General features: G+C 31.9%; 1 protein-coding gene across 2 annotated transcripts in view; it reads right to left on the reverse strand.

Moving 5' to 3' along the window:
* Window positions 1–16,531: 16,531 nt before the first annotated feature.
* LOC139501117 (cholecystokinin receptor-like) overlaps window positions 16,532–27,766 on the reverse strand; it is a 45,051-nt gene continuing 33,816 nt past the window's right edge. For both annotated transcript variants that reach the window (XM_071290098.1, XM_071290099.1), the window contains one exon: window positions 16,532–17,927. In XM_071290098.1, coding sequence (XP_071146199.1) covers window positions 16,721–17,902 — 1,182 coding nt within the window. In that variant the 5' untranslated portion in view covers window positions 17,903–17,927 and the 3' untranslated portion in view covers window positions 16,532–16,720. The remainder of the gene's footprint in view (window positions 17,928–27,766) is intronic.

A 27,766-nucleotide genomic window follows, 5' to 3' on the forward strand; every position in this document is an offset into this window, starting at 1 on the left:
TGTCAAACAGACATTATAGGTAAAATGTCAAAAAGCAAGGGATCAGCAGTCAACATTGATATATAATCTTAATCATATAAAAAAAAACATGCCAACAAAGAAAATATAAAGGTATACAGAAAGCACATTAGCAAATGAAAGACAACGAAGAGCACGAAGAGTGAAAATAATAGACAATTCCCAGGTTCTTATGTAATTAGAAATGTCAATTCGTCTTTTGACAACAGGAAATAGACGTTACAATTTATGCAATAAAGAAATAAAATGTCGATATAAGTTAAAATTCTTCATTATAAATATTAGCAAAAAACTTATTTTACCCACGCTTTAACGGTTTCCATTTTTGTTCGAGTTAAAATACATTTCAAACAAAAGTACACAATAAAATATCATGACTTGTGAAGACAATACTTTGAGTGAACCTTGTGATGATTTAAACATACTTTATCATTGCTAGAGACTTTTATAACTGGGTTTTAAGATTTCATAATCCAGTTCAACGTTTTACTTTATGATTTATTTTGACAGTATGATGCCGAACCAAGGAATGAAAAAGGAAATGAAATTTTATATCTCGATTTTCATGGTAGTTTCAACTGTTAGTATAAATGATGTCTTTAAATATACATTTGACTGTAAAGAATTAAAATATATAATTACTTCCCTGTTTAACTCGGTTACTAAGATCATCATTTTGTATACAGTAACTGTTTATGAATAACTGTTTTCTCTCCTCTTTAAACTGGTATTGAAGATGTATTTTACATTTGATCTTACTGCCTTATATTTTTTTTTCTGATCACAGAGAGGATCGCGGAGAGGACTTGAGACTTTAATATTTATCAATGACGTCATTTATCAATACATCAACGTCACTTGCTAAAATAAATCCGTGTAAATTAAATAATGAAATGAACGCGGCTGTTATATAACCTAATTACTATCCCAACGTTTTGCACATGTAAAACGAGTCTTACCTACTATTCCATTGTCTTCATATTTTCAACCCGAAAACATGAAGTCTTGCCGATAAAAAAAATAATAACATTTTTATTTATATACAGACGTTTTCAGCTTGATATTCAGCTCGCCCTACCGGAAATGCTTGACATCCCAGCTTATGAAGTCAGTATGAAAAACAAAAATCCCACAGTTCTATATGTAAGCACCTTTTAATGATTTTCGACAATTTTTTTGTTACTAGTTACTTGACAGTAGTCTTAATTTATAAACTATCTTAGCACTTTTTTTGATGCGTTTTGTTATTATGTGATTATGGACTTTCCCAATTGATCTTCCTCTAAGTTCAGTATTTTTGTGATTTTACTTTTCACTAAATAAAGATTTTCGTTATTCTTTGTGATATCTTATTTACCAATGTCGTAGTTGTTTCTATCAGTAATTGTCTTAATGCATATCCATTACTTGTTCTGATACATAGATAAAATTTCTCTGAGGAAGAAATAAGTTTCCTGGAAAGCCAGACTACGCCCACTTTATGGTATGGTGTAAATCACTCTGATTAGGAATAGCAGGTGCAGCCCGTTGTGTCCTAAAAATATTTTGTAGAAGATAGGCGCAAAATACCAGAGGGACATTAAAACACACACATATATATATTGAAGAAACTAATGTGAGATCTTCAAGTTTTGTTCTTATGATACTGGTACATAGACAATAATAGTGCATTGACTTGACATATCAACGGCTTAGAAACGGGGAAAGCGAGGCTATGCCGAGCATTTTCCCCGTTTCGTGCCGAATCCTTATATCGTTGATATGTCAAGTCAATGCACTATTATTGTCTTTATACTTCAATCTAAAAAAAACCATTTTCAATTGTTGTTTAATGTGTTAATTCTATTATTTAATTTAAATATTGGGAAACTCTCCCTTTTATAAAAAAGGCCCCATATCATGCAGGCGGAAAAATATACAACACAATGAAATGTACATTTCCTGGTGAAACCCTTAATCGATGGTGAAAGAATTGTTTGAGAATGAACTAAAATATCAACAATAAGCATAAAACATAATGGTTTTAGTGAAATACTTTTTTTCTACAAATTGTAAAAAAATAAGTTTGGGTTGTTGTATACATTGGAAACAAGAACAAGTTGAATAGGTCGCATGAATATTTAATTACAATTTCGGCAATTTCTATTTAAATATTCATGAGGAAAAGTGATATCTGGTCAGTGACTGTGTATGATATAGAAATATACAGTCAACGCATTTTGACTGATCAAATCGAACGAGTGCAGTATAAATCACTGTTTGAAGTTGGTGCCAATTTGATCGCTCACAAACTTTTTTTACCCCGTCACATCATTTGTGTTTCTATCCAAAAATAATAGCCTTGTGCTTATATGTCATAATTATTTCTGATTAATGATACAAGCTTTCCAGGAGACTTATTTCTTCCTGAGAGAAATTTTATCTATGTATCAGAACACGTAAGTAATGGATATGCATTAATATATTTTATTATATATATGTATATATAATAAACACTGCGCCACGGCTAAAAAAACCAAACAGACAAACAATAGTACACAAAACACAACATAGAAAAATAAAGACTTAGCAACGCGAGACGTTCGATAAAATTAAATTATGTAGATTATACAATGAGTTGTTGATTTATAGAGTGTAATGCATTTCTGTCAGCTGTTTTCAAGAATTGCGGATTAACAGATGATATAAGCAGAAATTTGTTTAACTATCTCTTGGCATCACTCAGACCACAAACTTAAATAGCAGGTGTAGCACAGCATGTTCTTAAATCTGTTAAAGATTGGTTGAATTCGGGCGGCCTTTTTCAAAGAGTTGTTGATGAACAAAGTTTAACGAAGACGATAACAAGAAAGCAAAACGGCATTGTAGAAACAAATTCTAGTTCGCTACTGAACATTGCGTTTAAATCGATAAGACGTATTTATTGTACAATACAATGACCGTGTAGAATGTCTTTAGTTAGGAGAAAAAGACTTTTATAGCGACTGAATGTATCCTGGTATTTGTGGAATTTCTTTTGCTCGGTCTAAAATTATGTTTATAATTTATAAAATATTGAGGGTTTCACTAACGCAGTAGTTAGAAATGTGGTTTGACATATGGTAAAGAGGACGATGCAATTTTCAGTAAACTTGTTGTTCACATAATTGTAAAACAAAAAAAAGGCTTTTCTACTCCTAGGCATAAATGGTAGTAGCAGTCGTAGCTTGCAAACACTTACAGTAATTTTGGTTTCCAATATTCTTTAAATTCATATTTGATTCTTTTAACTGATATGATTTGAGCGCCACTCATGAAGCAAATGAATATTAAACGACCGTATTTGGCGTTACAAATTTAAAGACAAGTATCTATGATGGTTTTATAACAATCGTTTTCAGATTTTCCAATTTACGTCTAGTCCTTTACTTTGTTTGTCAATGATATTGACAGATGTATTTGTTTTTAGTGTTCGAGGTCATCAGCTATTTTCTTAAGAAGATTATTTTACAATGTATAATTTGTATCTTATTTAATGATGTGTTTCAGGGCATTTGCTCATTATGGTTATTTCGCAAATGAACGTGAACTGTTAACCTCAACTACAAGGTTATGAGAAAAAGCATCTGACATCATCATCAATTATTAAAACACAGATACAAATTAGTATATCATTAAAGTAACAGTCTCGGTAGCCCATTTCACTACTGGTGTTTATACTTTCGTAAATAAAACATCTTAAATTACCCCTCTATGAATTACATATGCCCTTGAAGCTTTTCTGGAATAACCTTCACCATTCTAACCATTTGAACTTCAGAGATGTATAGATGTGTAAAACAATAGGGAGCATCAATCTGTTCATTCACTCACTTAAAGAATATTTGACCCTTGAAATGAATAATAACAACACACTATTTTGTACATATATTTTTTTTAAGTACTTGAAAAAGACATTTAAAAATAATAACGGGCTATTTTCAATATACATGACCGTACTTGTTCAGGGCAGTTGTTTTTCACAACATTTGATTGCTAGCCTTTGCTGTTATTCAGCTTTTATGATCTTCCTCTTTTTGAATTTGCATTTGATTTAGGTATTTCTGTTATATGTTTTTATAAGAAGAAAACATATAGACGCCACTATGAGAAAGACGAAAATAAACAAAAGAATGGAAAAGGCAACAGTATTGAAAAACACAACATGAACCTAACCAACACCGGTGTTAACTGAAATGGGTAGCATATCCTGCTCCACTTATGACATTTGGATTGTTTGCCATCTACTAATTTGATAAGTTAAATCAAGTTATTAGTCATCAGTCAAAGGCGGATACATAATTGACTCTCATGCAAAAGGCAATCAACAGTATGGCGTCTTGATTTTTGTTTTCCATCCAATGATTTGATAAATTAAATCAAGCTATTAGTCATCAGTCAAAGGCGGATATACAATTGACTCTTATCAAGTCAGGAATATGACAGTTGTCCATTTGTTTGATGTGTTTTATCATTTGATTTAGCTATTTGATTAGGGACTTTCCGATTTGAATTTTCCTGTGAGTTCAGTATTTTTGGTGATTTTACTTTTTATCTTACCATATGCACATAGTTATCAAAGGTACCAGGATCATAAATTAGTACGCCAGACGCGCGTTTCGTCTACATAAGACTCATCAGTGACGCTCATATCAAAATATTTATAATAACACATCATCAAAGTCGTAAACCATCGACCACGTACATATCGTACCCTGATAATTGATCGAGTTTGCAAAATGTTAGTGGTATGAACAAAATAGACATATTTCTCTCTTTTTATTGATCTTTATTTCTTTAACATATCTTATTTCTTCTTTTTGTCACTGAGACGCATCCGTTTGTGGACGCATTATACATAGTTAAGAAATATTTAAGGAATGCCTTTTTTTCTGTCTATGTATGTTGCCTTATAAACTAGCATGTCAACAATGTTCTTAGAGTTAAGGTTTTGGACAAAATGGTTTTCAAAATAATATAACAGTAATTTCGTGATATACATGTTACAATGTTAAATCTATTGTGAATTTAAACCATTTGTTAATAATCTTTTTTTGTGTGTACTAAAGGTATAACGAACAATCAGATTCACTTCTAATTATCCACACATTTTCCTAACGGATCTGAATAATTTGATGCATAATTTCTTTTTAAAAATAAAAATAATTCTCAGTACATATAATATAAATGAACTACTTCTTATTTATGGTGATTTTCGACCTAATTTCTTTTACAAGAATAAGGAAATGAAATATGGAGCCTTGCAAAAATGAAAGCCCAGTTAATGTAGTTTACAAAAATGATATCTTGGATGATAGACCAGATATAATTTTATTATTCACTTTACAGAAGCTAATAAATACACAGGACGATGCACTAATCAATTATTTAATTTAAACAAAAATGTGCCAATAAATTGTTTTGACCAGCATAGTCTGATTTCTGATATTAAATTAGAGTCAGATGGTTTACATCACAAAGTTTCAACACCAAAACGAATAAACAAATAACGATTTAAAAATATCAGAAAATCGCATGAAATGGAGCATGATTGAAGCAATCGGAACCTTTACTCAATCACAATTTTACTGAACTCCAAAGAATGTGCTGTTTCTAATTTTAAACCGCCAAAATCTATCGTCAATTCCTAAAAGGTAATATCACAAAAATACTGAACTCCGTAAAAGACATTTAGCGTTAAACATATGTACGTACAAATAAAATTAAACACTGAACTCGGAGGAAAATTCAAAATGGAAGGACCCAAATCAAATGGCAAAAAAAGAGCTCAAACACATCTAACGAATAAATAACAACTTGCATCTTCCTGACTCAGTACATGTATTTTCTTTAGTAGAAAATGGTAGATGAAACCTGGTTTTATAGCTAGCTAAACCTCACATTTGTACATGTTATATACAAGTCGAAAGAAATTCTATTATATTGACAACGATGAGTGAACAAAACAAGCAGTACATAGAAGCAGTTAATAATATATCCCAATCAGCTCTGATAATCTCAGTGTTGATTACAGTGTAATAAACAAACTCAGACGTTAATAATAGACTTAAATGTTTGGATTGATAGATGATAATCATCTAATTGCTGAATGTTTCAAGGTCGAATGCAGCTAACACGATATTATTTTGTAATGTTTATAATTAAATGGAAAGAGAGAAAAGTGTGTTTTCGTTATTTGACCTTGTCTGAAAAAAAAGAAACCAATTTGATACTTAAGCAAGTAAATGTTTAAATCAAATAAAATTTCCTGCAATGCACATATGATGCATATAACATTATCTATTTTTTCATTCAAAGTTCGTCGATTATGAGAATATGATTATATGAATGAGATGAGGAACAAATGTAAATGACATAGCTAGCAACTTACACACACAACCCAAAATAAAGTCTTTTCAGTTGAATTGAAAAATGTTAAGTGATACATTATGTTGCATAATGGCGGTTCCAGACACTGCAGTTGAATGAGCTTTGCTTCAATTTAAGTTGATATCATGCACTTCAAGTTAAATTCAAGAGGCTTTTAACAAGTCTGGCAGTATTTTAACGCTATATCAAACATCTAGTTATTAGTCGTCTTCTCAGTTATATTTAGATTTTTTCCCTTCAATGATATGTCGTTGATGGCAATTTTGTCTTTGTTATATCATCTCTTGGTGCATCTTCACTTTATACTTGATTTTTGTTTATTTACAAAAAATAAAACGTACTGTGGATTCATTAGTACTCGTCGTATACCAATTTTCGTGGTTTTAGAGGATACAGGTAAACCACGAATTTAAATGTTCAGCAAATTACTTATGTTCTATCAGGTTGTATGCAGACTTTGGCAAAACAAGAAAGTTACTTCTCTTATGGTTGGGGCCTGTTATCTAACTCCCACGTGAATAGATATTTTTGGTATCACACCGTACGGAGTGTGATATGAAAAAGTGATATCAAAATTACGTTAATTTGATTGGCTTATCTCGTTAATTTCCAATATTTTCATTGGCCGTTGATCAGGTCATTATTCACTGGAAAAGGTCATGCCGGGACTACTTTTTTTCTTGACAACTGATTGTTTACTTCCGGTTTTCACAATTTTCGTCTGCTTTATCGTCTGCATTATCTAATATAAATCTTATCATGGACGAAGAAATAAAGAAAGGAACCCGTGTACGGTTATGTAACGGAGCAAAGGGCATTATAACTGGCACAACTTCCAATTTCAATTTCCCTCTGTATGCGACAGTAAAACTACCGATGGACGTCCGCAAAGCTTCAAATACAATACAGTTATCTCTATTCTAATGCAAAACAAGTTCATAATTAAATTTCAATCACAATTTCAGTGTAAAATCTTCATTAAAGAAAATTCCGCGAAAAGATGTTATCTTCTTTGGTCCCTACACTACGTGACGTCATAGGTATGCTTCCGGTGTCATACATAAACACCGGGCGTTTTCTGGCTTCTGTGCCTCTCCAGAATGTAATAAAATTTGATAAAAAGAAGATTTTAAGGCGCAACAAGTGAGTTATTTGTTAATTATTGTAGAAATAACGTGTCATTACACTTGTTACAAATTAGATAACAGGCCCCAACCATAAGAGAAAGATCAGTACGCGTTGCAAAGAAAAACGGCCGTAGCAACACAACTCGCAACAAATAGGCCACGCACATACAACTTTTTGCCATAAGAGAAATAGGTTTAACAACTTGTGAGAATTAGATATCGCTTGATATCAACTCTCGTTATTTAATTTCAATAATAATGAACTCGCCATAGGCTCGTTTATTATTATTGAAATTAAATAACTCGAGTTGATATCAATCGATATCTAATTCTCACTCGTTATGAAACCTATAAATATCCACGAAAAGGCGAGTTTTCCGCAATTCACGAAAGAAAAATAAATGAATCCACAGTATATAAACATATGCATGCATGGTTTTATTTTTTTCTAAGTTGAGTTTTCTATCTCGTCATTGAAAAACGTCATCTCCTGTTAATGATTTTAATTATGCATAGAGTCAAGGTATGAATACTTTGGGATATCTTGTTTTCACGTGTTCATGTATTTGGTTTTGATGTTATGTTTGTTAATCTCGTGGGATTTTGTCTGATGCTTGGTCCGTTTCTGTGTGTGTTACATTGTAGTGTTGTGTCGTTGTTCTCCTCTTATATTTAATGCGCTTCCCTCAGTTTTAGTTTGTTACCCCGATTTAGTTTTTTGTCCATGGATTTATGAGTTTGAACAGCGGTATACTACTGTTGCCTTTATTTAGTATGTTATATAATGAAGGGTGCAACCTGTGAAGCAAAGCCTGCTTACCCTTCCGAAACACCTAATATCATGCTCTGTTTTTGGTGAAGTTCATTTTGCACATCTGTCCTTATTGCTTTTTTGTGTGTCTTTGTGTGTCTTTGTTTGTATTTGGTTTTTTTTATCTGTTTTCTTTTTGCCATACCGTTATCAGTATATTTTAGACTAACAAGTTTGAATGTCCATGTGGTATCTTTCGCCGCCTTTTTTCAGACAGCTTCAAAACACTTTTTGTACTCATTAGAAAGACCCTGCATATCTTAACATTCCTTGATTAAATTTCTATCGCAATTAAAGCTAGTTTTTTTTTAGTCAGATTCACAACAACTGAATCTATTAACTTATGGTTTAATGGACCGTCGTATGTTATGTTGAGTTAAGGGTGAAACTTTTTTGTTTGCATAATTCCCTTTACAATATTTGTTTTAAGGATCGTATCTTTATAAATTGACGGTTTAGCTGAATTTGATGGAACACACAATTTCTGTGGAAAATCTAAGTTCCTTTAAGCTCTCTTTCTGTTTTTTAATAAATAGATTATTCAAGTTACAATATTGTCCAATGATTGCATTTTACTAAATGGTGTAAAATATGCAATGTGATATCAAAATTATTCAGCAGCAATGTAAAGCGCTAAACAATATGTTTTACCAAATAGATACTGTATATTACTAAAATTGTTCAAATAATCTTGAATATAAGAATATGTGGCATGAAATAAAAATAGTTTCACTCCCAAATCTTGAAAACATCTGCATCATTTATAAAATCAGAGGACATTGCCCTGTCAGATGATGCATCGTAGCTAACATTAGCACAAGTGTTTTGAAAGAATTTTAAAAGGATTTTGATTGAATGTTATTGCTTTCCATTGAATTGATTTGTTTACACTAGGTAATCTCATTGTAATTTTCTGCACTTGCTTCCTTTAAGTCGGTTTTAAGTGTACCCACCGGCCGCGCTGTTTATATCGACTTGCGGTATTCCTTGGTAATATTATGTCGTGTTTTGTGATTTGCGGACAATAAGCACGTGTATGACAATATTTTTTTATGTACTTTACCAACCGATCCAAATGGCAGTATCTGGACTTATGTCTAGTTTACAGGCACTTATTCTATAGTATTTCAACATAAAAAAATGCACTTTTATGTTCACTTTAAAACAATATGGCTACATATTTGTAAATTTGTACGCTTTATGACTGATGATTTATCTTCGAATATTACAGTTCTTTATAGAGTTCTGCGGAGACTAGCTCGGACACACTAGTATTAATGTATGTTCATAGATCGAGTTGGAATCTTTTTTTTTTTTATATTTCTTGATCTTATAGCTTTTCAACTGTTTGGCTTTATAACTATTTTGATCTGAGCGTCACTGACGAGTGTACGGAAGACAAAACGCGCGTCTGGTTTATTAAATTATACGCCTGGAACCATTGATAACTATTTCCTTCTTATACATTTTTGGCTTTCATTTATTCGGCTATGGGCGTGACTTATAAAAGTTATTCCAGAAACGCGCTTCAGACGTATGACAATTTGAAGAGATGTTTTCGATTTCATTTCTTCACAAGAGCTTTGTCCAGTTTTTAGACTAGGCGAGCACCTAGTACATTCATTTAATAACAAAGAACAAGTGATAAACAGTACATGATTTGCAAAATTGCTTCTAAATTTCAGGTTTAATATTATCAAAAGTAATAGTATTAGAAAATGGTTAAAACTACCTCCTTGCACTCCTCTGACCTAAACTTATAATATTTGGATTTTAGTAATCCTAATGAGGGGGAATACAAAATGATATTGTTTTTCACCGAGCTGGTAAATTTTTTGAACGAAAATCAAGGGACGACAATTGTGGTCTCGGACCAGTAGCTGATCACTTGTTTTGGCACAATTAATGTGTAAAATTGCAATATATATGACTTTATTTTTACGCCATAGTTATGTTTTAAAAATACAACTATTATTTCTGTAAAGTATATTGAATAAATATTGCTATTAACCTATCAAAATAACTGACATAAATTTGAAATGCTGTTATGATTGTTATCCTTTTCGAATTTCAAAGGCCAGTTTAACATTCAATGATACCTCTTTCTCATCTTTAAATTTGTGTTTTAGCGAACACAATAGCTATTTTAAAGTCATTATGTCAATACTGGTATGCTTTATAATAATCCATTTTACAATGAACAGTTGATTTAAAAAAGAAAAAGAAAACTAGGCTTGTTGTCTCGTTGACATATTCCCATTTCCATTCTCAAATTAAATTTAAGCTACCATAAGCATTGTTGACATAGAATTTAGAAAACAATTTCTCTAATTTTTTCATATAGCTCCAAACGTTGCCACGTGTAAAAATATTAAGTGTTAAGTGTTCTTGATGAAAATCGATACAGAAAAAAGCGGTGGACGCTTGAAAACAATTCAGAGGTTTTTTATTTGTAAAATTGATTATGGAAATGGGGAATGTGTCAAAGAGACAATAACCCAACCATAGAACAGACAACAACAGAATGTCTCCAATAGGTCTTCAATGCAGCGAGAAACTCCTGCACCCATGGGCGTCCTTCAGCTGGTCCCTAAACAAACATATATATATACTAGTACAGTGATAATGGACGTCATACTAAACTCCAAATTATATGTGCTTATTTGAAGACACATTGTTCATCTACTGATTAAGAATAATAGGTATACTTTAATTTGAGTACGTTTCGTATCTGTACGAATACATTTCGATGAAATATGTCAACTTAGTATGGCGTTCATTATCAGTGGACTAGTATATATTTGTTTAGGGGCCAGCTGAAGGACGCCTCCGGGTGCGGGAATTTCTCGCTACATTGAAGACCTGTTGGTGACCCTCTGCTGTTGTTTTTATTTGGTCGGGTTGTTGTCTCTTTGACACATTCCCCATTTCCATTCTCAATTTTAATTTTATTATGATGTATGTCAGATTGAGTTTAGGATTTCAATGTAACCTGTCTCTCTCCTTTCTGAAGTTCATAAAATTTATTAATTCTCTTTGATTTTCCTCTTCTGTTTTGAAATTATTAGATTTGCACATCGTTAGAGTACATCTAACTCTAGTTAATATGGACGTAAACAAATGTATTTGACTGTGGCGGACAGTAGATAAATGCATGTGTCTGCGTTGCGAATGTTGACTGAAGATAAACATTTAATTTCACAATTTTTCGAAAAATTCTATTAGTCCTATCTGTCATAAATACCAATATGCCTGTAAATTGCAATGATAAAGATTGATTTTGAGTGTACCGTTTATGAATAACGATAAAAGGTTCTAGGAATTAACTGTAAATGTTTCATCAACTATTATTTAAAATGTAGACATAGATTGGTAGATAAAATCGAATTGGAAAACATATCTACAAATGTACTTCGAGACGAAAATAAAACAGTTAAATGACAATTGATGGATGTGACTCTCTTATCTTTTGAAAGCTTTTTTTCTCGCAAATTCTACTTAAAAGATCATATTCGTTGAATGAAGAATCCCCGTTCCAGACAACAAGTAACATGTAAATAAACAAATAATTGCGTTTCTCTCGTTTGTTTTATAAAGATTAGACCGTTGGTTTTCCCGTTTGAATGGTTTTACACTAGTAATTTTGGGGCCCTTTAAAGCCTATTGTTTGGTGTGAGCCACGGCTCCGTGTTGAAGGCCGTACATTGACCTTTAATGGTTTACTTTTATAAATTGTTATTTGGATGGAGAGTTTTTTCATTGGTACTCAAATCACATCTTCCTATACTAGTATCTGAATAAAACGAAATCCAAGAACAATTCAAATCGACCAGACCCTTATAAAATGGGAGAATTTAAAGCTCAAATACATCAAACAATTAGAAAACAACAGTCATATTTCTGACTTTGCACATGCATTTCACCGTTTCCGAATCTAATGAATTTTGTGTAAAACTTTCAAAAGTGGCCAACAAGGTCCCACACACGTGATATTCAACCCATGATGTGACATTATTTACATTTGAGTTACGAGCAACACAATTACCAATAGTCCTTTATATTACGAAACAAGAAAGGATTGAATGAGTAAAATGATTTGCTAAAAATGATTCGTGTTCGTTAATTGTACAGTCGCAACTGTGCCATGCATTTTCAGAATGAGAAAAGTCAAAAAGTTGGTCGGACTTGTAGATAGGTGCAAATTTACGGAAATGTTCCTTACGTCGTAACAACAACCCCCTTCCCTTTCATGCATATGACCTACCGAATTAGACTATTTACCGGATTTGTTATCACATAAGCAACACGACGGGTGCCACATATGGAACAGGATCTGCTTCCCATTCCGGAGCACATGAGATCACCCCTAGTTTTTGGTGGGGTTTGTGTTGCTTATTCTTTAGTTTTCTATGTTGTGTCATGTGTACTATTGTTTGTCTGTTTGTCTTTTTCAATTTTAGCCATGGCGTTGTCAGTTTATTTTCGATTCATGAGTTTGACTGTCACTCTGGTATCTTCCGTCCCTCTTTTTTATATGAAAAAAAACAAGATGCTGTTTTGTCGAAGCGAAGAATCTTTTAAAAAGACAAAATGACACAGAAATTAAGATATAATATACATGTAGATCAGCCTTCGAAAATGAGTAAAACCCTTCCGCAAAATCATTTTTAAAATGTCCCATAAGGACAAATGTAAAACTAACAAACAAGAAATCTAGCGGCCAGTTTTATGTAGAAATTAATGAATAAAAAAAAATATATATATATATACAACAACAAACGACTGTCTGACTTTGGACAGACACATGCAGAATCCAACAAAAACTTATATTAATAAAAAAATAATCATGCATTCTTGACTGAAATCATGCATTTTTGACTAAAATCACGTATCTAAGATTAAAATCGTGCATCTAAGAATATGCGTTTCAAAAAGTTTCCTTCAGACAGTTACAAGATTGTTAGTGTGTCTTTTTTAACGTTTAAAATAGTAGGAGAATAAGCCTTTTCCCTATTCGAGATATTGAAATGAACATCACCATTTTGAGAGGAATTGGTGCATTTTATACACCAATAAGTCAAACGGGATGTTATCTTTATTAAAGGTTTTACTACCGATTTGGTGATTCACACGTGACAATATGTATATACCTCAGTGAACTCATGTTGTTCAGTTGAATACATGAGACTTGACCAACATTATCATATGAAAAGCAGGAGCAAAATCAATGTATAAGCAAGGTTTTTTTTATCGATAGACGGTCAGTAGTAATCAGCAAGGTTTGTTTTTTTATCGATAGAAGGTCAGTAGTAATCAGCAAGTACTTCAATACTGGTGTCCGTCTGCAACTTTTAAAAAAAAACTGGAGTTCAGTATTGTCATTTGACATGGGAGTACACATTACTTAAAGACGTGTCGTATATAGGAGAAAATAAGATCGAACCAAAGCAATATGTCAAACAATCGTTTTCGTTGTAATTTCTTCGTCTTTTAACACTACATTGAGTAAAATATAAAAAAAAGAAGATGTGGTATGAGATAATAGCCCTTACCGCAGCTATAAAACATGAAAAGGCCCCGAAATGACAATGTAAAATAATTCAAACGAGAAAACTAACGACTTAATGTATATACAAAAAAAATGAACGAAAAACAAATATGTAACACATAAACAAAAGGCAATTAACAGGCTCTTGACTTAGAATGTATTAGTATTATTTGGTAAAGTTTTGGGATGCATTATTGCCTGATTAATAACGAGCGATTGAAATTGTGTCATGTAAATCGGGCAAACGCGTACATTGATTATCTTGGTCAGAATGTGATTTCAATTTAGACATTTGTACAAATACACACATCTGCAATTAGTTATCCAGATGCAGCAGACATATCAAACATAAACAGTAAATGATCTCTATATTTTACAATTAATTAAAAGATTTCTACGAAGGTGTTTTAGCTTATTTCACATTTTTTTTTATAAATTCATTGATTCTCAATTTCTTTGACAAAACCAGTCTGTATCATTCATGCATGTTTCTAGTAATTCTATAAACGATCCTTAGAAATATTTGCTGCTGTTGTCACTTATTGCAAAGTTTTTGTGGTGTATAGATTGCTTTATTTTATATGTGTTAACTACAATCCTTGTATATATTTATGGATTGTATACTTACAATACCTGTCTTTTACTAAATACTAGTATTACTCTTTACACAATTTGATTCGTTCATTGATGGCATGTGATAAATAGTATACTCATATACTAAAGATGATAGCATATAGTAGAGAAATTCAGTGGTTGTCGTTTGTTTATGTGTAACATATTTGTTTTTCGTTCATTTTTTTTTTCTACATAAATAAGGCCGTTAGTTTTCTCGTTTGAATTGTTTTACATTGTCTTATCGAGGCCTTTTATAGCTGACTATGCGGTATGGGCTTTGCTCATTGTTGAAGGCCGTACGGTGACCTATAGTTGTTAATGTCTGTGTCATTTTGGTCTTTTGTAGATAGTTGTCTCATTGGCAATCATACCACATCTTCTTTTTTAAACATTGGCCTTTCTTGATTTTTAGCGGACATGCTGATGTTGATATGCAATGTGCTCGCTGGCAGGGAAACAACCTGCTGGAGGAAGACAATTCCCATATACCCGATAAAATATTCTATCATCGGCTTAACTTTTGTAAAATTTGTTCTTACTCCTAAATTCTATATGCTTGGCATGAAAGACTTTGTTTTGACCCAAGAAAAGGTCGAAACAGAAGAACTCCTACAATATAGGAAAGCAAGAGGCCATCGAAATCGTTAATAGAAGGACCATTCAATGTTTCGCCTGGTATAAGTAGCTATTTGTCATATATCTTTTCATTTTTAATTTAATGTTTTAAGATCTGATCACTCTTTTATTTTTCATTTTTAAACCCAAAATATTATTTTGTTTTCAGAGAAAAGATATTTAGTATTTACAAATTAAACATTGATTTAATTAACAAAGATCAGTTTTCCTCGTAGGATAAAAGTAAAGACCGAAACTATGATTGTTAGCAATCAAATATGTTCTCCGTCCGATTGAACATGTAGTATCACTCCCAAAACACCTGTTTTTTTAAGACTAAATTCTCTTTTTTTTTTGTATAACTTACGTTGCTGCTATTTTTCGCTGTTGTTTGTTTTTAATTTCTTTTATATACCACATTTAAACTTTTAAAGTTTCTATATATCTATTAATCTTCAAGATAAAAGACAAAATTGCAAACAGGAAATGAGATTCGTTATTTAAAGGCAATAACTAAAATAACCCATATTCATGAACGGACGTATTTTTATGAAATTTGCCTCATAGTGATCATTTGGGCTATTTAAGTATCTTTTCAATTTATAAAAAGAAGATGAGGTATGATTGCAAATGAGACAAATCTCCACAAGAGACAAAATGACACAGAAATTAACAACTATAGGCACCGTACGGCCTTCAACAATGAGCAAAGTCGATACCGCATAGACAGCTATATATGAGTAAAGTTTACATGAATATAGTCATGTTTGTAAAACAGCAGTCGTTAAATAGTCATTAAAGCGCAAAGTTGCGACTACTCCACTGACGATTTCGGCCATCTGACTCTTTGTATATCTTGTCATGCTGATATTTTTTTTCTATTTAAAGTGAGTGCTTCTATATTATGATACTCAAACATTAGGCAAAATTCATCAAATAAGGACAATAACTCCTATAAAAAGTCGTCTAATAGGTTTGATGTAAATAGGTAGATCTCATTGTTTCAACATTATTTCCCACGTCAGATTTTTTTCCATCTGTGGTAGTTTTCAAATGTGAGAACATAACAGTTATCGAATGACAACGATGGACTGAAAAAAAACGAATGAAATTTTAGTCTGAAACGGTAATTTTGATCTGAACAATTTATAAAAAGTCTGAACAGATCTGAATTGAAGCATATTTTCCATGTCAGTACAGGATTTAATACAGTAACGAAGTCTTCGGATTGCATGAGATACTGAAAATAACTTAATGGTTTATTGTTTCAGAGCGTTTAGTTCAAATTGACCGTTTCAGATCAATCTTGGTTGACTTGTGCAAATAGAGTGGTCAAACATAAATAAACTATGATAATGACAGCAATTTGAAAGAAACGGATAAAAACTCTTTAAACTAAATATCATTAATTTTTATTTTTAAATTGAAACCTCTTATTGCGTGACCTACTTTCATTTTCTTTTTACATTATTAGTATCCACACCACTGAAGCGTTTCTATGTATTGTCATTGTCACATTAAATACTGTTTATCTGTTATGAATATCACTACAATAATAAATACTTGGCTTTGTTTTTTTCACTTCTTTTTTAAACATTTTCCAAATACCTTTGTCAGGTCTGTTCGAAACGTTGGATTCATGAACGCGTAAATGAATGGATTGACAACGTTGTATACGAAATACGAATAAAATACAAATTTGACATACTGAACAACCATGAGAGCCATTAGCCAGGGTGGAAGATAAGCTATGACAAACACAACAGCCACTACGAATAGCATCAAAGCAGTTTTTATATTTGCTAATGCATTGTGGTCCCTTTTCTCTCGCACTGACTTCCGCTGTCGTCTCACCTGTTCTTCCTGATGGTCAGGTGGTAGTAAGGTTGTACTGACTCCGTTCTCGTTCACTTCAACCTTTGTAGGATGCGGGTGATCATGACTGTCCTTGGAGTTATCAATTTGTGACGCTTCTGTCTGAACCATTGTGGTTGAAAACTGTTTGGCATTCTTCTGTTTTTGGCGTTTTGCCCTTCGTGATGTGACATATCTATAAATCATTATATAAAGTGTAAACACTAGAAGTAGAGATATCAGAAAGAAGGAAGAATATACTTTTTGATAAAATAAATTAAATTCTACACTGAAAACTCTACTTGTATGCTTGCAAGTTCCTGTGTAAACTGATTCGCATTCAGCAAAACTGATGTTTTTGTGATATGGATATTCGAGATCCAAATCTAGAAGTTCTTCTGGTAGGGCATACACAGAGTGCATCAGAGCTGTTATCAATCCGAGTATTCCAGCAAAGACTAGCTGTAGTAGCAATATAATTTTTGCTCTTGGAACTGTCAAAAGATGCAGGAATGGATGGCATATACAAAGATAACGATCCACGGCTATTGCCACCATAATAAAAGCCGACAGTGGCACATTCGAGGTAACGAGAAAATAAAAGATTTTACATGGTATGTCAAACAGTACCTTTTCTTCTAAAAAGGTAAACACCACAGTATATGGCATAATCAACAATGATGTAGTAAAATCAGTTAATGCTAAACCCATTATAAACACGTTAGATGTCAACTTATCACGTTTTTTAGAGTACACATAAATGACTAATCCATTTCCAAACGTTCCCATGACACTGAATACTGACAGCATACACATCACGCCAATGTTTTCAAAATCAGAACCCGCTTGCGGTATAATTCCAGCTGTGCAATTGCTTTGGTTTTCCATGGTGACGTTTTTATTCATGGTAACTTGTCATTAAAGTTTGAATCTGAAAAAGAAAACTGCATGCCATTAATAAATAGCTATTGTGCAACTAATAATAGAGCATTTTAAATCTTCAAAACGAATTTAATGTCCTGATTTGCAAAAGTCAAATTGATGCTTAATATCTAACTCGCTATTACTTTTGAAATTTAAGCTCCTCTTTTAATCTGCAATACTTAACTCCTTATTTGTGTTTGCTGTTTATATGAGTGTCTGGAAAACGTTTCATGAAAGACTTTGAGACCCATTGTTATTTAAGTGATTACAGTCATGTGCGTAGTAATGACATTTATTAAGGTAGATATTGTCCGTACAAATCATATATGAAACAATTATATGTTAATTGATTATATTTCAATTTTTGATAAATTTCCCGGAAGTATCTCAACATTATTATAATAATAAAGGAAAGCTCCTATCAGCTATGTATTTTCTAATCACAAAATCAGCGGTCTGCAGCTGCAGCCGCAAGGGATATTATTGTATTTTGTCGTCCATCTTATGACAACAAATAATATTTTTCAATTTTTCTAAGGAGCCACACTAAATTGTGGCGAAAAATACATAAGGGATAAAAGCGGAATTATGAATAAATGGTTGCAAAAACTGTTAAAAACACTTATTATTGATAATTTTAACAGTATTATCGCAAAATAATAAGACTTCATCATAACAAATAATGCTTCCAAACGCAAGCGTATCTGTGACATTTTACCATGCATGAATTATATGCTACATGTTCCCAGGTTTTTGAAATAACATTGGATTTACTTTTTTGCTTAGATTATCACCGTTATTAATATTATAATGTTTTTTTATCTCTACAATTTCGGGTCAAGCGTTGACGGATTTTTCAAATACATTAAAAAAATTTGATAAGAATTTTTAGCAATGTAAATTAAATGTAAAATAGCCCTACAAAAGAGACCAAATTGTTTCTATGATAATATATATTTTATACATCAATGACAAATGAAAAATAAATATCATATATAACTCTATGAACCTCGTGTACTAGATGGATATACGAACCTGTAGTATGCGTGCAAATGAGACAACAAACTCTCCATCCAAGTCACAATTTATAAAAGAATAAAGATGAATGAAAAAGACCCATGAAAACATTTATATTTCGTGTTATTTCTATAAATACATTTTATAAATCAATAATACTTATTGAATGAACATATATATATATATATGCAAACCTATCTAAGAACTAGGAAGTTCTTTGTTTTATAGTGGAAAATACATTCATTTACCAAGGATCAGATAAACCCTAACATATAAACACGCAAACGGAATGGTTGCTGCACGTGTACTGGTATATTTATCCCCGAGGGTATCAAGAAGTCAGTGATTTAGTACCTACACAGGTAATAATTTTCTTTTTTTTTTATATAATTTCTCTGCTGGTATATTAATACATCAGTTCCCGGGGTATCAAGAACAGTAGTGCCTATGAACAAACATGTTTAATAAATTGCTACTTATATGAATTCTCTGTTCGTTCACTGTTCTATAAGTCCCCTATTGTATCAAGATCAGAAGACAATGCCCGAGAATTGACATGACCAATAACTTGTTTTCTTATATAAATTTTCTATTGGTGTACTATTAAATCAATCCCATAGGGTATCAACAGCAGAAGACAATGCCCCAAAACCGACATGATTAATAACTTGCTTTTTTAAATAAATTAACTGTTGGGATTCTTATATTTTAGTTTCCGGGGTAGCAATAGCAGTAGACAGTGTCCAAGAACCGACATGTTTAATAATTTGCCTTTTTATATAAGTTTGATGTTGGTGTTCTATTGTTTTAGTCCCCTTGGGTATCAAGAACAGACGACAGTGCCCAAGTACTGACATAATTAATCAATTGCTTTTTACAAAAAATGCTCTGTTTGTGTACTGTTAATATAGTCCTCTAGGGTATCATGAGCATTAGCCAGTGTCCCGGAACCGACATAGTTAATAACTTGCTTTTTATATAAGTTATCTGTTGGTTTACTGTTATACGAGTCCCCTATGGTATACAGTGGTCATTAGCCTGTGCTTAAGTATCGATATTTTAAATAATCTTGATGTCCCTAAATTCATTTTCTGTTACATTATTCCCCTCGGGTATTTAGAGCTCAGTAGACAGTGCTTCAGATATTATCAATAACTTGCTTTTCTTATATACAATTATATGTTTGAGTACAGCAATACTAGTCTCCTTGATAACCAAGAGCTCAGGAGACAGTGCCTCAATCCAAAATGATTAATATCGTGTTTTTCTTATATAAGACATATGTTTGATGTTTGAGTTCTGTGATATTAGTCCCTAGGGTAGCACGAATAGTAAACAGTGCTTCAGTACCAATAAGTTTGATATCTTTTGTATTCTTTGCCGTTGAACTGTTATATTAGTCCCATAGGCTATCAACAACTCAATAGACTTTTAGACAGCACCAACATGATTTATAACTTGCTCTTTTTTGATAATTGTTGAAGTTCTGCTATACAAGTCCCCTATGGTATCACGAACGCAGTCAACACTGCTTCCGACATTCTATTCTTTGTTGGTGTACTGTTATAACTATCCCCGAGGGTATCATAAGTTAATTGATATGTTTTGATTTAGAGTTATGGACTTTCTTTTTTAATATGCCTTGGAGTTCAGTGGTTTGGTTATACTTTTTCAGCAGTCAGTGCATATAAATATACTGTTTGCAAAAGTATGAATTAATCGAAATACTAAGGATTTTCTTATCCCTGGCATGGATTACCTTAGCCGTAATTGGCACAACTTTTTGAATTTTGGGTCCTGAATGCTCTTCAACTTTATACTTGTTTGACTTTCTAAATATTTTTATCTAAGCGTCACTGATGAGACTTATGTAGACGAAGAGCGCAACAGGTGAATCAAACTATAAGCGTTGTACCTTTGATAACTTCAGTGCTGACATGATTGATAATTTTTTTCTCGTTGGTGAACTATTAAGGAACTAAGATTTCGACTATTTCCTGCGAAATAAACCTTATACGAATTTGGCTAAATTTTGATGTTCCCTTCTTGTCATAAAAAAATGTCACGTCTTTTAGTATTGATACATTTCTTAACTTTCGAATAGCGTGTTGCTTAAACTGAAAAGCTCGGACGCAGAAATCTATTAAGTTTTGCTTTTCTACCATTTTCTACATTAAGAAATGCCTTCACCAAGTCAGATATATGACAATTGTTTTCCATTCGTTTAATGTATTTGAAATTTTGATTTTACCATTTGATAAAGGACTTTCAAACTTAAATTGTTCTTTGAGTTCTGCATTTTTTATATTTACTTTTTTTCTCTAAACGCTGACATGATTTATTTACTCCCATAGACACAATTGACCAAAGATGAATGTGCTTTAATTCTGGGTCCAATTTGGTCATAAAGCTTCCGTGTATTCGGGTTTTCAAACATATCTATTATTGACCTTTTGACATTTTATTTTGCTGGTTATATTCTACTCTTTGGTCGGGTTATTGTCTGTTTGACAAATTCTCCACTATCATTCCCAATTTTATTTGTAAATTACATACTGATGGTAACAAAACCAGTAATTTTGCGTTTTACAAAATCTTAAAAATAAAAAATATAATGGGCATTTCATATTTTTATATTTTTTACACAATGATATACCTATACAAGATATGCAACTTGCGTCAGTTATAATCAGTTAACTCATTTTACTATTGTCGTCCGAAGAGCGTTTACCAAACAATTTAGCTAACTCTTAAAATATTCTAACGTCTTTAAGTTAAGGAAGCGTCGTTTTGATCTATGTAAATTACATAATTGATCAATGACTGAAAACACATGAATCTTAATATAAACATGTGCCGTGCAATATAAAGTAAATTTCCTTCACTTTAATATCATTCATTTCCTTTTCCCGTTTACTATCGTCACAACTATAAGCATTATCAGTTTAGATCAGATAGTTTCCGCTCACGCAATGTTTACAGTTCAGAATAGGAAACAGTCTCCCATTTCTAAGACATCTTTTATATCTATGTTTACCTTCTCGAACACAGAACTCGGAAACGGCGTCATAACATTAACAGATTTAGTATCAGCATACGTAAGTTGTTTTATTTAAAAATGTAATGAAACTTCTTGATACCCTCGCTGATATGAAAGACAATTGGACATGACATGCTAAGTTAAGGATGTTGTTACGTTGATAATAATGGAATCGCATAGACACTTTTGTCGAACCCGTTACGATTCATCATGTATTCCATATACAGTGAAACTTGTCTAAACCAAATCTCGTATAAAGTAAAAGTCTGTCAAAACAAAATGTGTTTTGAAGTCCAGTATTATAAAATTTTAAGCGTTTTGAACCTAATAAACAGAACATCTGCCAAATCCGAAAACAAATCTCAAGTTTCGAAGAGGTTCGGATTCAGACAGGTTTCTCTGTATTCAATTCAATTCTGTCTCCTTGATAACAAAGAGACAAGAACCTTGTATTGTCTTTCTCACAAGGTAAAGAAAATAAATTGCAGTAAAATTTATATGATACTTTGACTTCCTAGTTACATAAACAAATGCTAAAAAAGCAAGCAGTATATAATTGTAAAGAAGACTATAACAATTAGGAAGCAGAATGTTATATCATGGTGTTCTCTTATTCTTATTGGAACTTTGTTTTAATAGGCTCATTATGGTTAGTTTGATCTTCAAACTTTGTTGCTTTTGTAGATAATTGTAAAAGAAAACATCAATCATTAAAGAAAAGATTCCGTCACCGAATGTCGTGCATTACGCGATCTTTCTCACAATTGATAGCGGTTCTAGGTTTGAAAAGAGTGCTTTTGAACACTTCCAATAACGTTGAAAAGAACTATAACATATGGTAACAAAACATGTAATGGATATAAAGCGACAACACACTTTCACTTTTGATATTCATCGTGCGTCATGGCTGTATTTACGTCATTTTACTTTGTCTGGTCTGTCGCGATAAGCCTTCACAAATGCAATTTAATTTAAGTCACTGCTTTTCCTTTCACCATCTAGCTCTATTTACAATATATCGTTAATGGTGATACAATTCAATTATATAAATGTAACAATTGACTGAATTGTTGGAATAAATGTGGACAAAATTCTTAAAATGATTATAGTGTCTGTAAGAAAGTACAGTGGTTCAAATAAAACAGACGATAAAATCTAAATTGACGCAAATTGATAAAGGAAAACGACATTATTTGCTTTCAAAATGAACTGACGATATATTTTGTTTTAATTTGATCAAGAATATATTCATAAACTACCATAGAAAGTTCATCAATACGCATAACACGAAGTCCTTTATTTAGAAAATAATAGAAAAAAAACATTAAGGAATACAGTTTGTACGTGTGCTACTGAATCACTAGTATGTAGAACTAGTATGTTACCGATATACTATGAAAATATATACATCGCTATGTTTGAAAGAGCACAATTCAATGTTTAACATAAATATTTAGGATATAAGAGGTACAATGTATATACCTATGAAAATGCAACTTAACCGAGCAAACAAATAAAAAAACACATCAAGATATCGAGTGCCGACTTTTTTTCAATTTATATTTCGCTTAATCGATTTAAGACTATTAATCTCGTTTTTATATAGATTAGACCGTTGGTTTCCCCGTTTGAATGGTTTTACACTAGTATTTTTTCTAAAATAAAAAGCTATTTTCTTTTGGGGGCCCTTTATAGCTTGCTGTTCGTTGTGAGCCAAGGCTCCATGTTGAAGGCCGTACCTTGACCTATAATGATTTACTTTTATAAATTGTTACTTGGATAGGGAGTTGTCTCATTGGCACTCATACCACATCTTCCTATATCTATTTATATGTGAAACACTTAGTAGCAGTGAAAGGTAACATGCATTGTATTTATTAATAATTTTCGAGAGAGAAAAGGAGGACATTAGAAGTAATTGCCTTAAATTATATTCAGGTATGAATCAATAAGTTTAATGGATCATCAGTTGAGGATAACATCTTTACGTAAGCCCATTTAAGACAAAAAGATATGATTTAAATTCGTAGTTATTTTCTTAAAAATATGCAATTTCAATGAATGCATATGATGTGTTGTTTGATTTTAGAATCTTCTATATCCAGTGTAAATGAAGCGAGGCGTATCTCATGTGGACATTTTGTTAATTGTACAAAAAATAGAGTTACTTTCAAAAATTCCTAATGAGCAAGACAGCGTGCGGGTGTCACTCATAAGGAAGACTTTTTAACCCTTCCGCAGCATGGAAATGTATCCTGGAATGTTCGTGTTACTCCATCTTTGGTTTTAGTGAAGTTTTTTATTGTATTTCTATTGTCCTCTTTTTCTCTCTCTTAAAGTTTTCAATTATGACATCTGTCTTTCACTCAGTTATGGTTTGTTTTTGTTGTTTTAGTTTCTTCTTGTAATTTTTATTATCTGGACATGTCCTTCATAGATATCAGTTAATATATTGTATGAGTCGATGTAGTATAATTGCCAATAAGCAGCACCAATACAGTATAGTCAGCTAGAAAATGACCCAACATTGCAAAATATAAACCCATTCAAAGAGAAAAAACAACGGCCTCTTTTATGACTACGCAACTAACAAAAATAAATAAGGCAGACAACCACTGATTTGCTAGCTCCTGACCTGTATTTTAAACTTGAGCATAACATATAATAACTGTTGATATCGTTAGTCAATCCAGCTTTTTCATCATGATTTCACAATATGAAGGGCACCTGAGGTACATGTGTGTACCATATTTAAATGTAAGTACAAATCACCTGTCAGCCCTTGAAAAAAAAAATCGCCATTTGTAATTTTTGAAGCTAAGGCAGAATTGATTGCTTTTAATGTTCGTTGCTTAATATGCTCTTACACGTTTCATATTGTTCTTTCAGGATTTTTGCAGATTATCGAAATAATATGAAATATGTGTAAGGAAAACGTATACCTTGTAGTTATTCTTGGTTTGGTTTATTTTTTGTTTTGTTTTATTGTTATTTTATATTTGCAGTTTCTTTTCTTGTTTGGATTTTTATACTGTTATGATACTATATGAAATTTATTTATCTACAATGATTTCTTTTTATCGCTAAAATGGGCAATAAAAATTCCACTTAAAGCGCCACTAGTAAAGATTCATGAGCTAAAATGGGTTATACTTAAGCGCATAAACGTTCGGTTTTCTCACTCGATGAAATGTCGTATCAATACACTAAAATGTCCTTCGCCAATACAGAGAGCGTGAAATTCAAATACAATTCTAATTTTCAAGTCCAACTTAAATACATGATTTGATTAAAGATCTTAGCCAATACAGGGACATGTGCCGGATTTATTTTTATCCAATGCTAATGAAACGAAATGAATTTTTTTAATTCTTTTTTGAATTGACAGAAAATAGAATAACAGGCGGAAGGTTATTTTTCAATTATTCTTAGCACTAAATCTCATTTGAGGTTTAATTAGTCGGTATAGTGATCTTTTTTAAAGTAATGAGTTTTCAGAATTCGAAAAACAAGGAGTACAATATAATACTATTATTATCTTTAGCTTTTTACAATGAATGCAAATACGACTGAATGCATAGACAATTCAAAAGACCAAACAAGAGTGAAGATTTAATATATTTGATCTAAACTTTAAGTTCGCAATCCAATACATTTGATCAAGATGTGCCTTCAACTAGTCCATTATCTTCTTAATTATATTCTTTGTCTGTGATATTCATCTTTAAGCTGTATTAGAAAGTTCAGAGTAAACAGATACTGTTGAAATTGAAAAGACAACTGAATTTTACAGAGGTCTTCATTTGTATCAATTATTTATACAAGTTAATATCGTGAGGTTTTTTTTCTATTAAAGAGTTTTGACCGCATTCGCTGAAGATTAAAATAGGCATGATAACTGAACGAAGCGAACGAGATAATCACACGTTTATAATGTTTAATATATATCCTTAGACGAGATATTATTGGTTTCAATTTATAGTATTTTGTTGTTTTTGGTTTGTTTGAACACATTGTTGTAAACATGTTTTTTTTACGCGACTGTTATACAAGTGAGAGGTTTAGCTAGATATCAATCAGGGTCAATCCACCATTTTCAAAATCAGAAAATGTATGCTCCACGTCCAGGAACACAAATGAGGAATACGACATTTGTTTTCCATTCGTTTTATGTCTTTGTGATTTTAATTTTTGGAGTTGATAAGGGACTTTCCGTTTTGAATTTTTCTTTTTTTCAAATCTGCCTTTAATTTTTTTCAAAATATAAGTAACGTATATTGAAATTTGTTAGTTGTGAGCTTAGTGTATGTGTTTCATGTGTATGAGTGCGTTTGTAACTTTGTTGTTTTCTTGTTGTTTCTACTAGAAAATGATTAACGCTCTGTACTTTTTGACATTCCTAAATTGATGAAATACAGTAATTGCAACATAAGTTTTTAACGCTTTACAGTGAATTGAATGATTATCGTTTGATAACGTAATTTAAATTTTAATTTACAAAGCTATGAAAGATATTAAATATCAATTTGATATGCAATAATAAACCTAGACATTTTAATTAATTTACATAAAAGTACATGAAATATAACATTTTAAAGGAATTAGATTGAAAATAAAAACGGGGAATGCGTCAAAGAGAAAACAACTCGATTAAAGAGCAGAAAACAATCCAAGGCCACCAATTGATTGTCAACACAGCAAGGAAATCACACACACTCAGGTTGGATTCAGCTGGCCCTTAGTTCGGCCAAATGTACGTCACACTTAACTCCGACAAAAATGAATGAACCAAAATAAAATTTTAAAAAAAACAATTATAGCAAATACACATGACTCACAAAAGCCTTGGAAAAGTATGCATCATTCTTTTTATAAGCTTACTTAAGATTTAATTGGTGAGTATGCTTAATGTTCAGATCATTTTCAACGGCATAAAAAAAACATAAATATTTAAGATAATATGCAACAAAGTTATGTTCCGCTATCAATGTTTTCACAGTTTTAAAAAAATAAAGAGGTTCGAATGAAAATGTTTTATGTTTATATGCTTACCATCGTATATAGACATGTATCTATTTTCCTTTCTATTACGCAGTTTCTGCGATTGAGCTATATTTTTATCAAGAAGGCTTACAATTTGGACAATAAGAAGAGCGTTTAATTTTTTATAGGATTCATCAGTGGCCATCCAATCAAAGTAGTTTGTATGCCAAAGTAATGATTATCGAACTTAATTTATTTATAACGCTGCATCCTACACCTATACATTAAGACCCAGCCGTAAATATACGTGTATGTATTTTGTTACTCTTGCTCCGTTTCTGTGGCTCAGCTGTATTTGAAAATAAATAGCTGAACATCAAACATGAATCATAACTTATCAAAGATAGAAGGCTTACAATTTGGTCTACAAGACGCGTGTTTTGTCCTTATAGGAACTATTAGTGACGATTCAATAAAAACAGTTTGAAGGCCAAATTCATGGTTTTAGAAATCAAATAACGTATAGCCATGCATCCTTCTCATTTACACGAAGACCCACTGTCAAAGTTTTAAGAAAACTATTCAACTTATTTGCAAATGTTGTATATATATATATATTATTAATTCGTATATTTTAACAAATTTGATTCGTTTAGGGATAGTCACATGTTAAACTATATTTTCGAAGGTAGAGAGAAAACGGCGGATAGCAAAAAGCATATTGACCTGCAAAAAACATATTGCACGGTTATTTTTAGAATATCTAAGAACCGATATACTTTGTGACGTCATGTAATGAATTTCAG

The sequence above is a fragment of the Mytilus edulis genome, chromosome 13 (genome assembly GCF_963676685.1).
Source record: "Mytilus edulis chromosome 13, xbMytEdul2.2, whole genome shotgun sequence".
NCBI classification, from domain to species: Eukaryota; Metazoa; Mollusca; class Bivalvia; order Mytilida; family Mytilidae; genus Mytilus; species Mytilus edulis.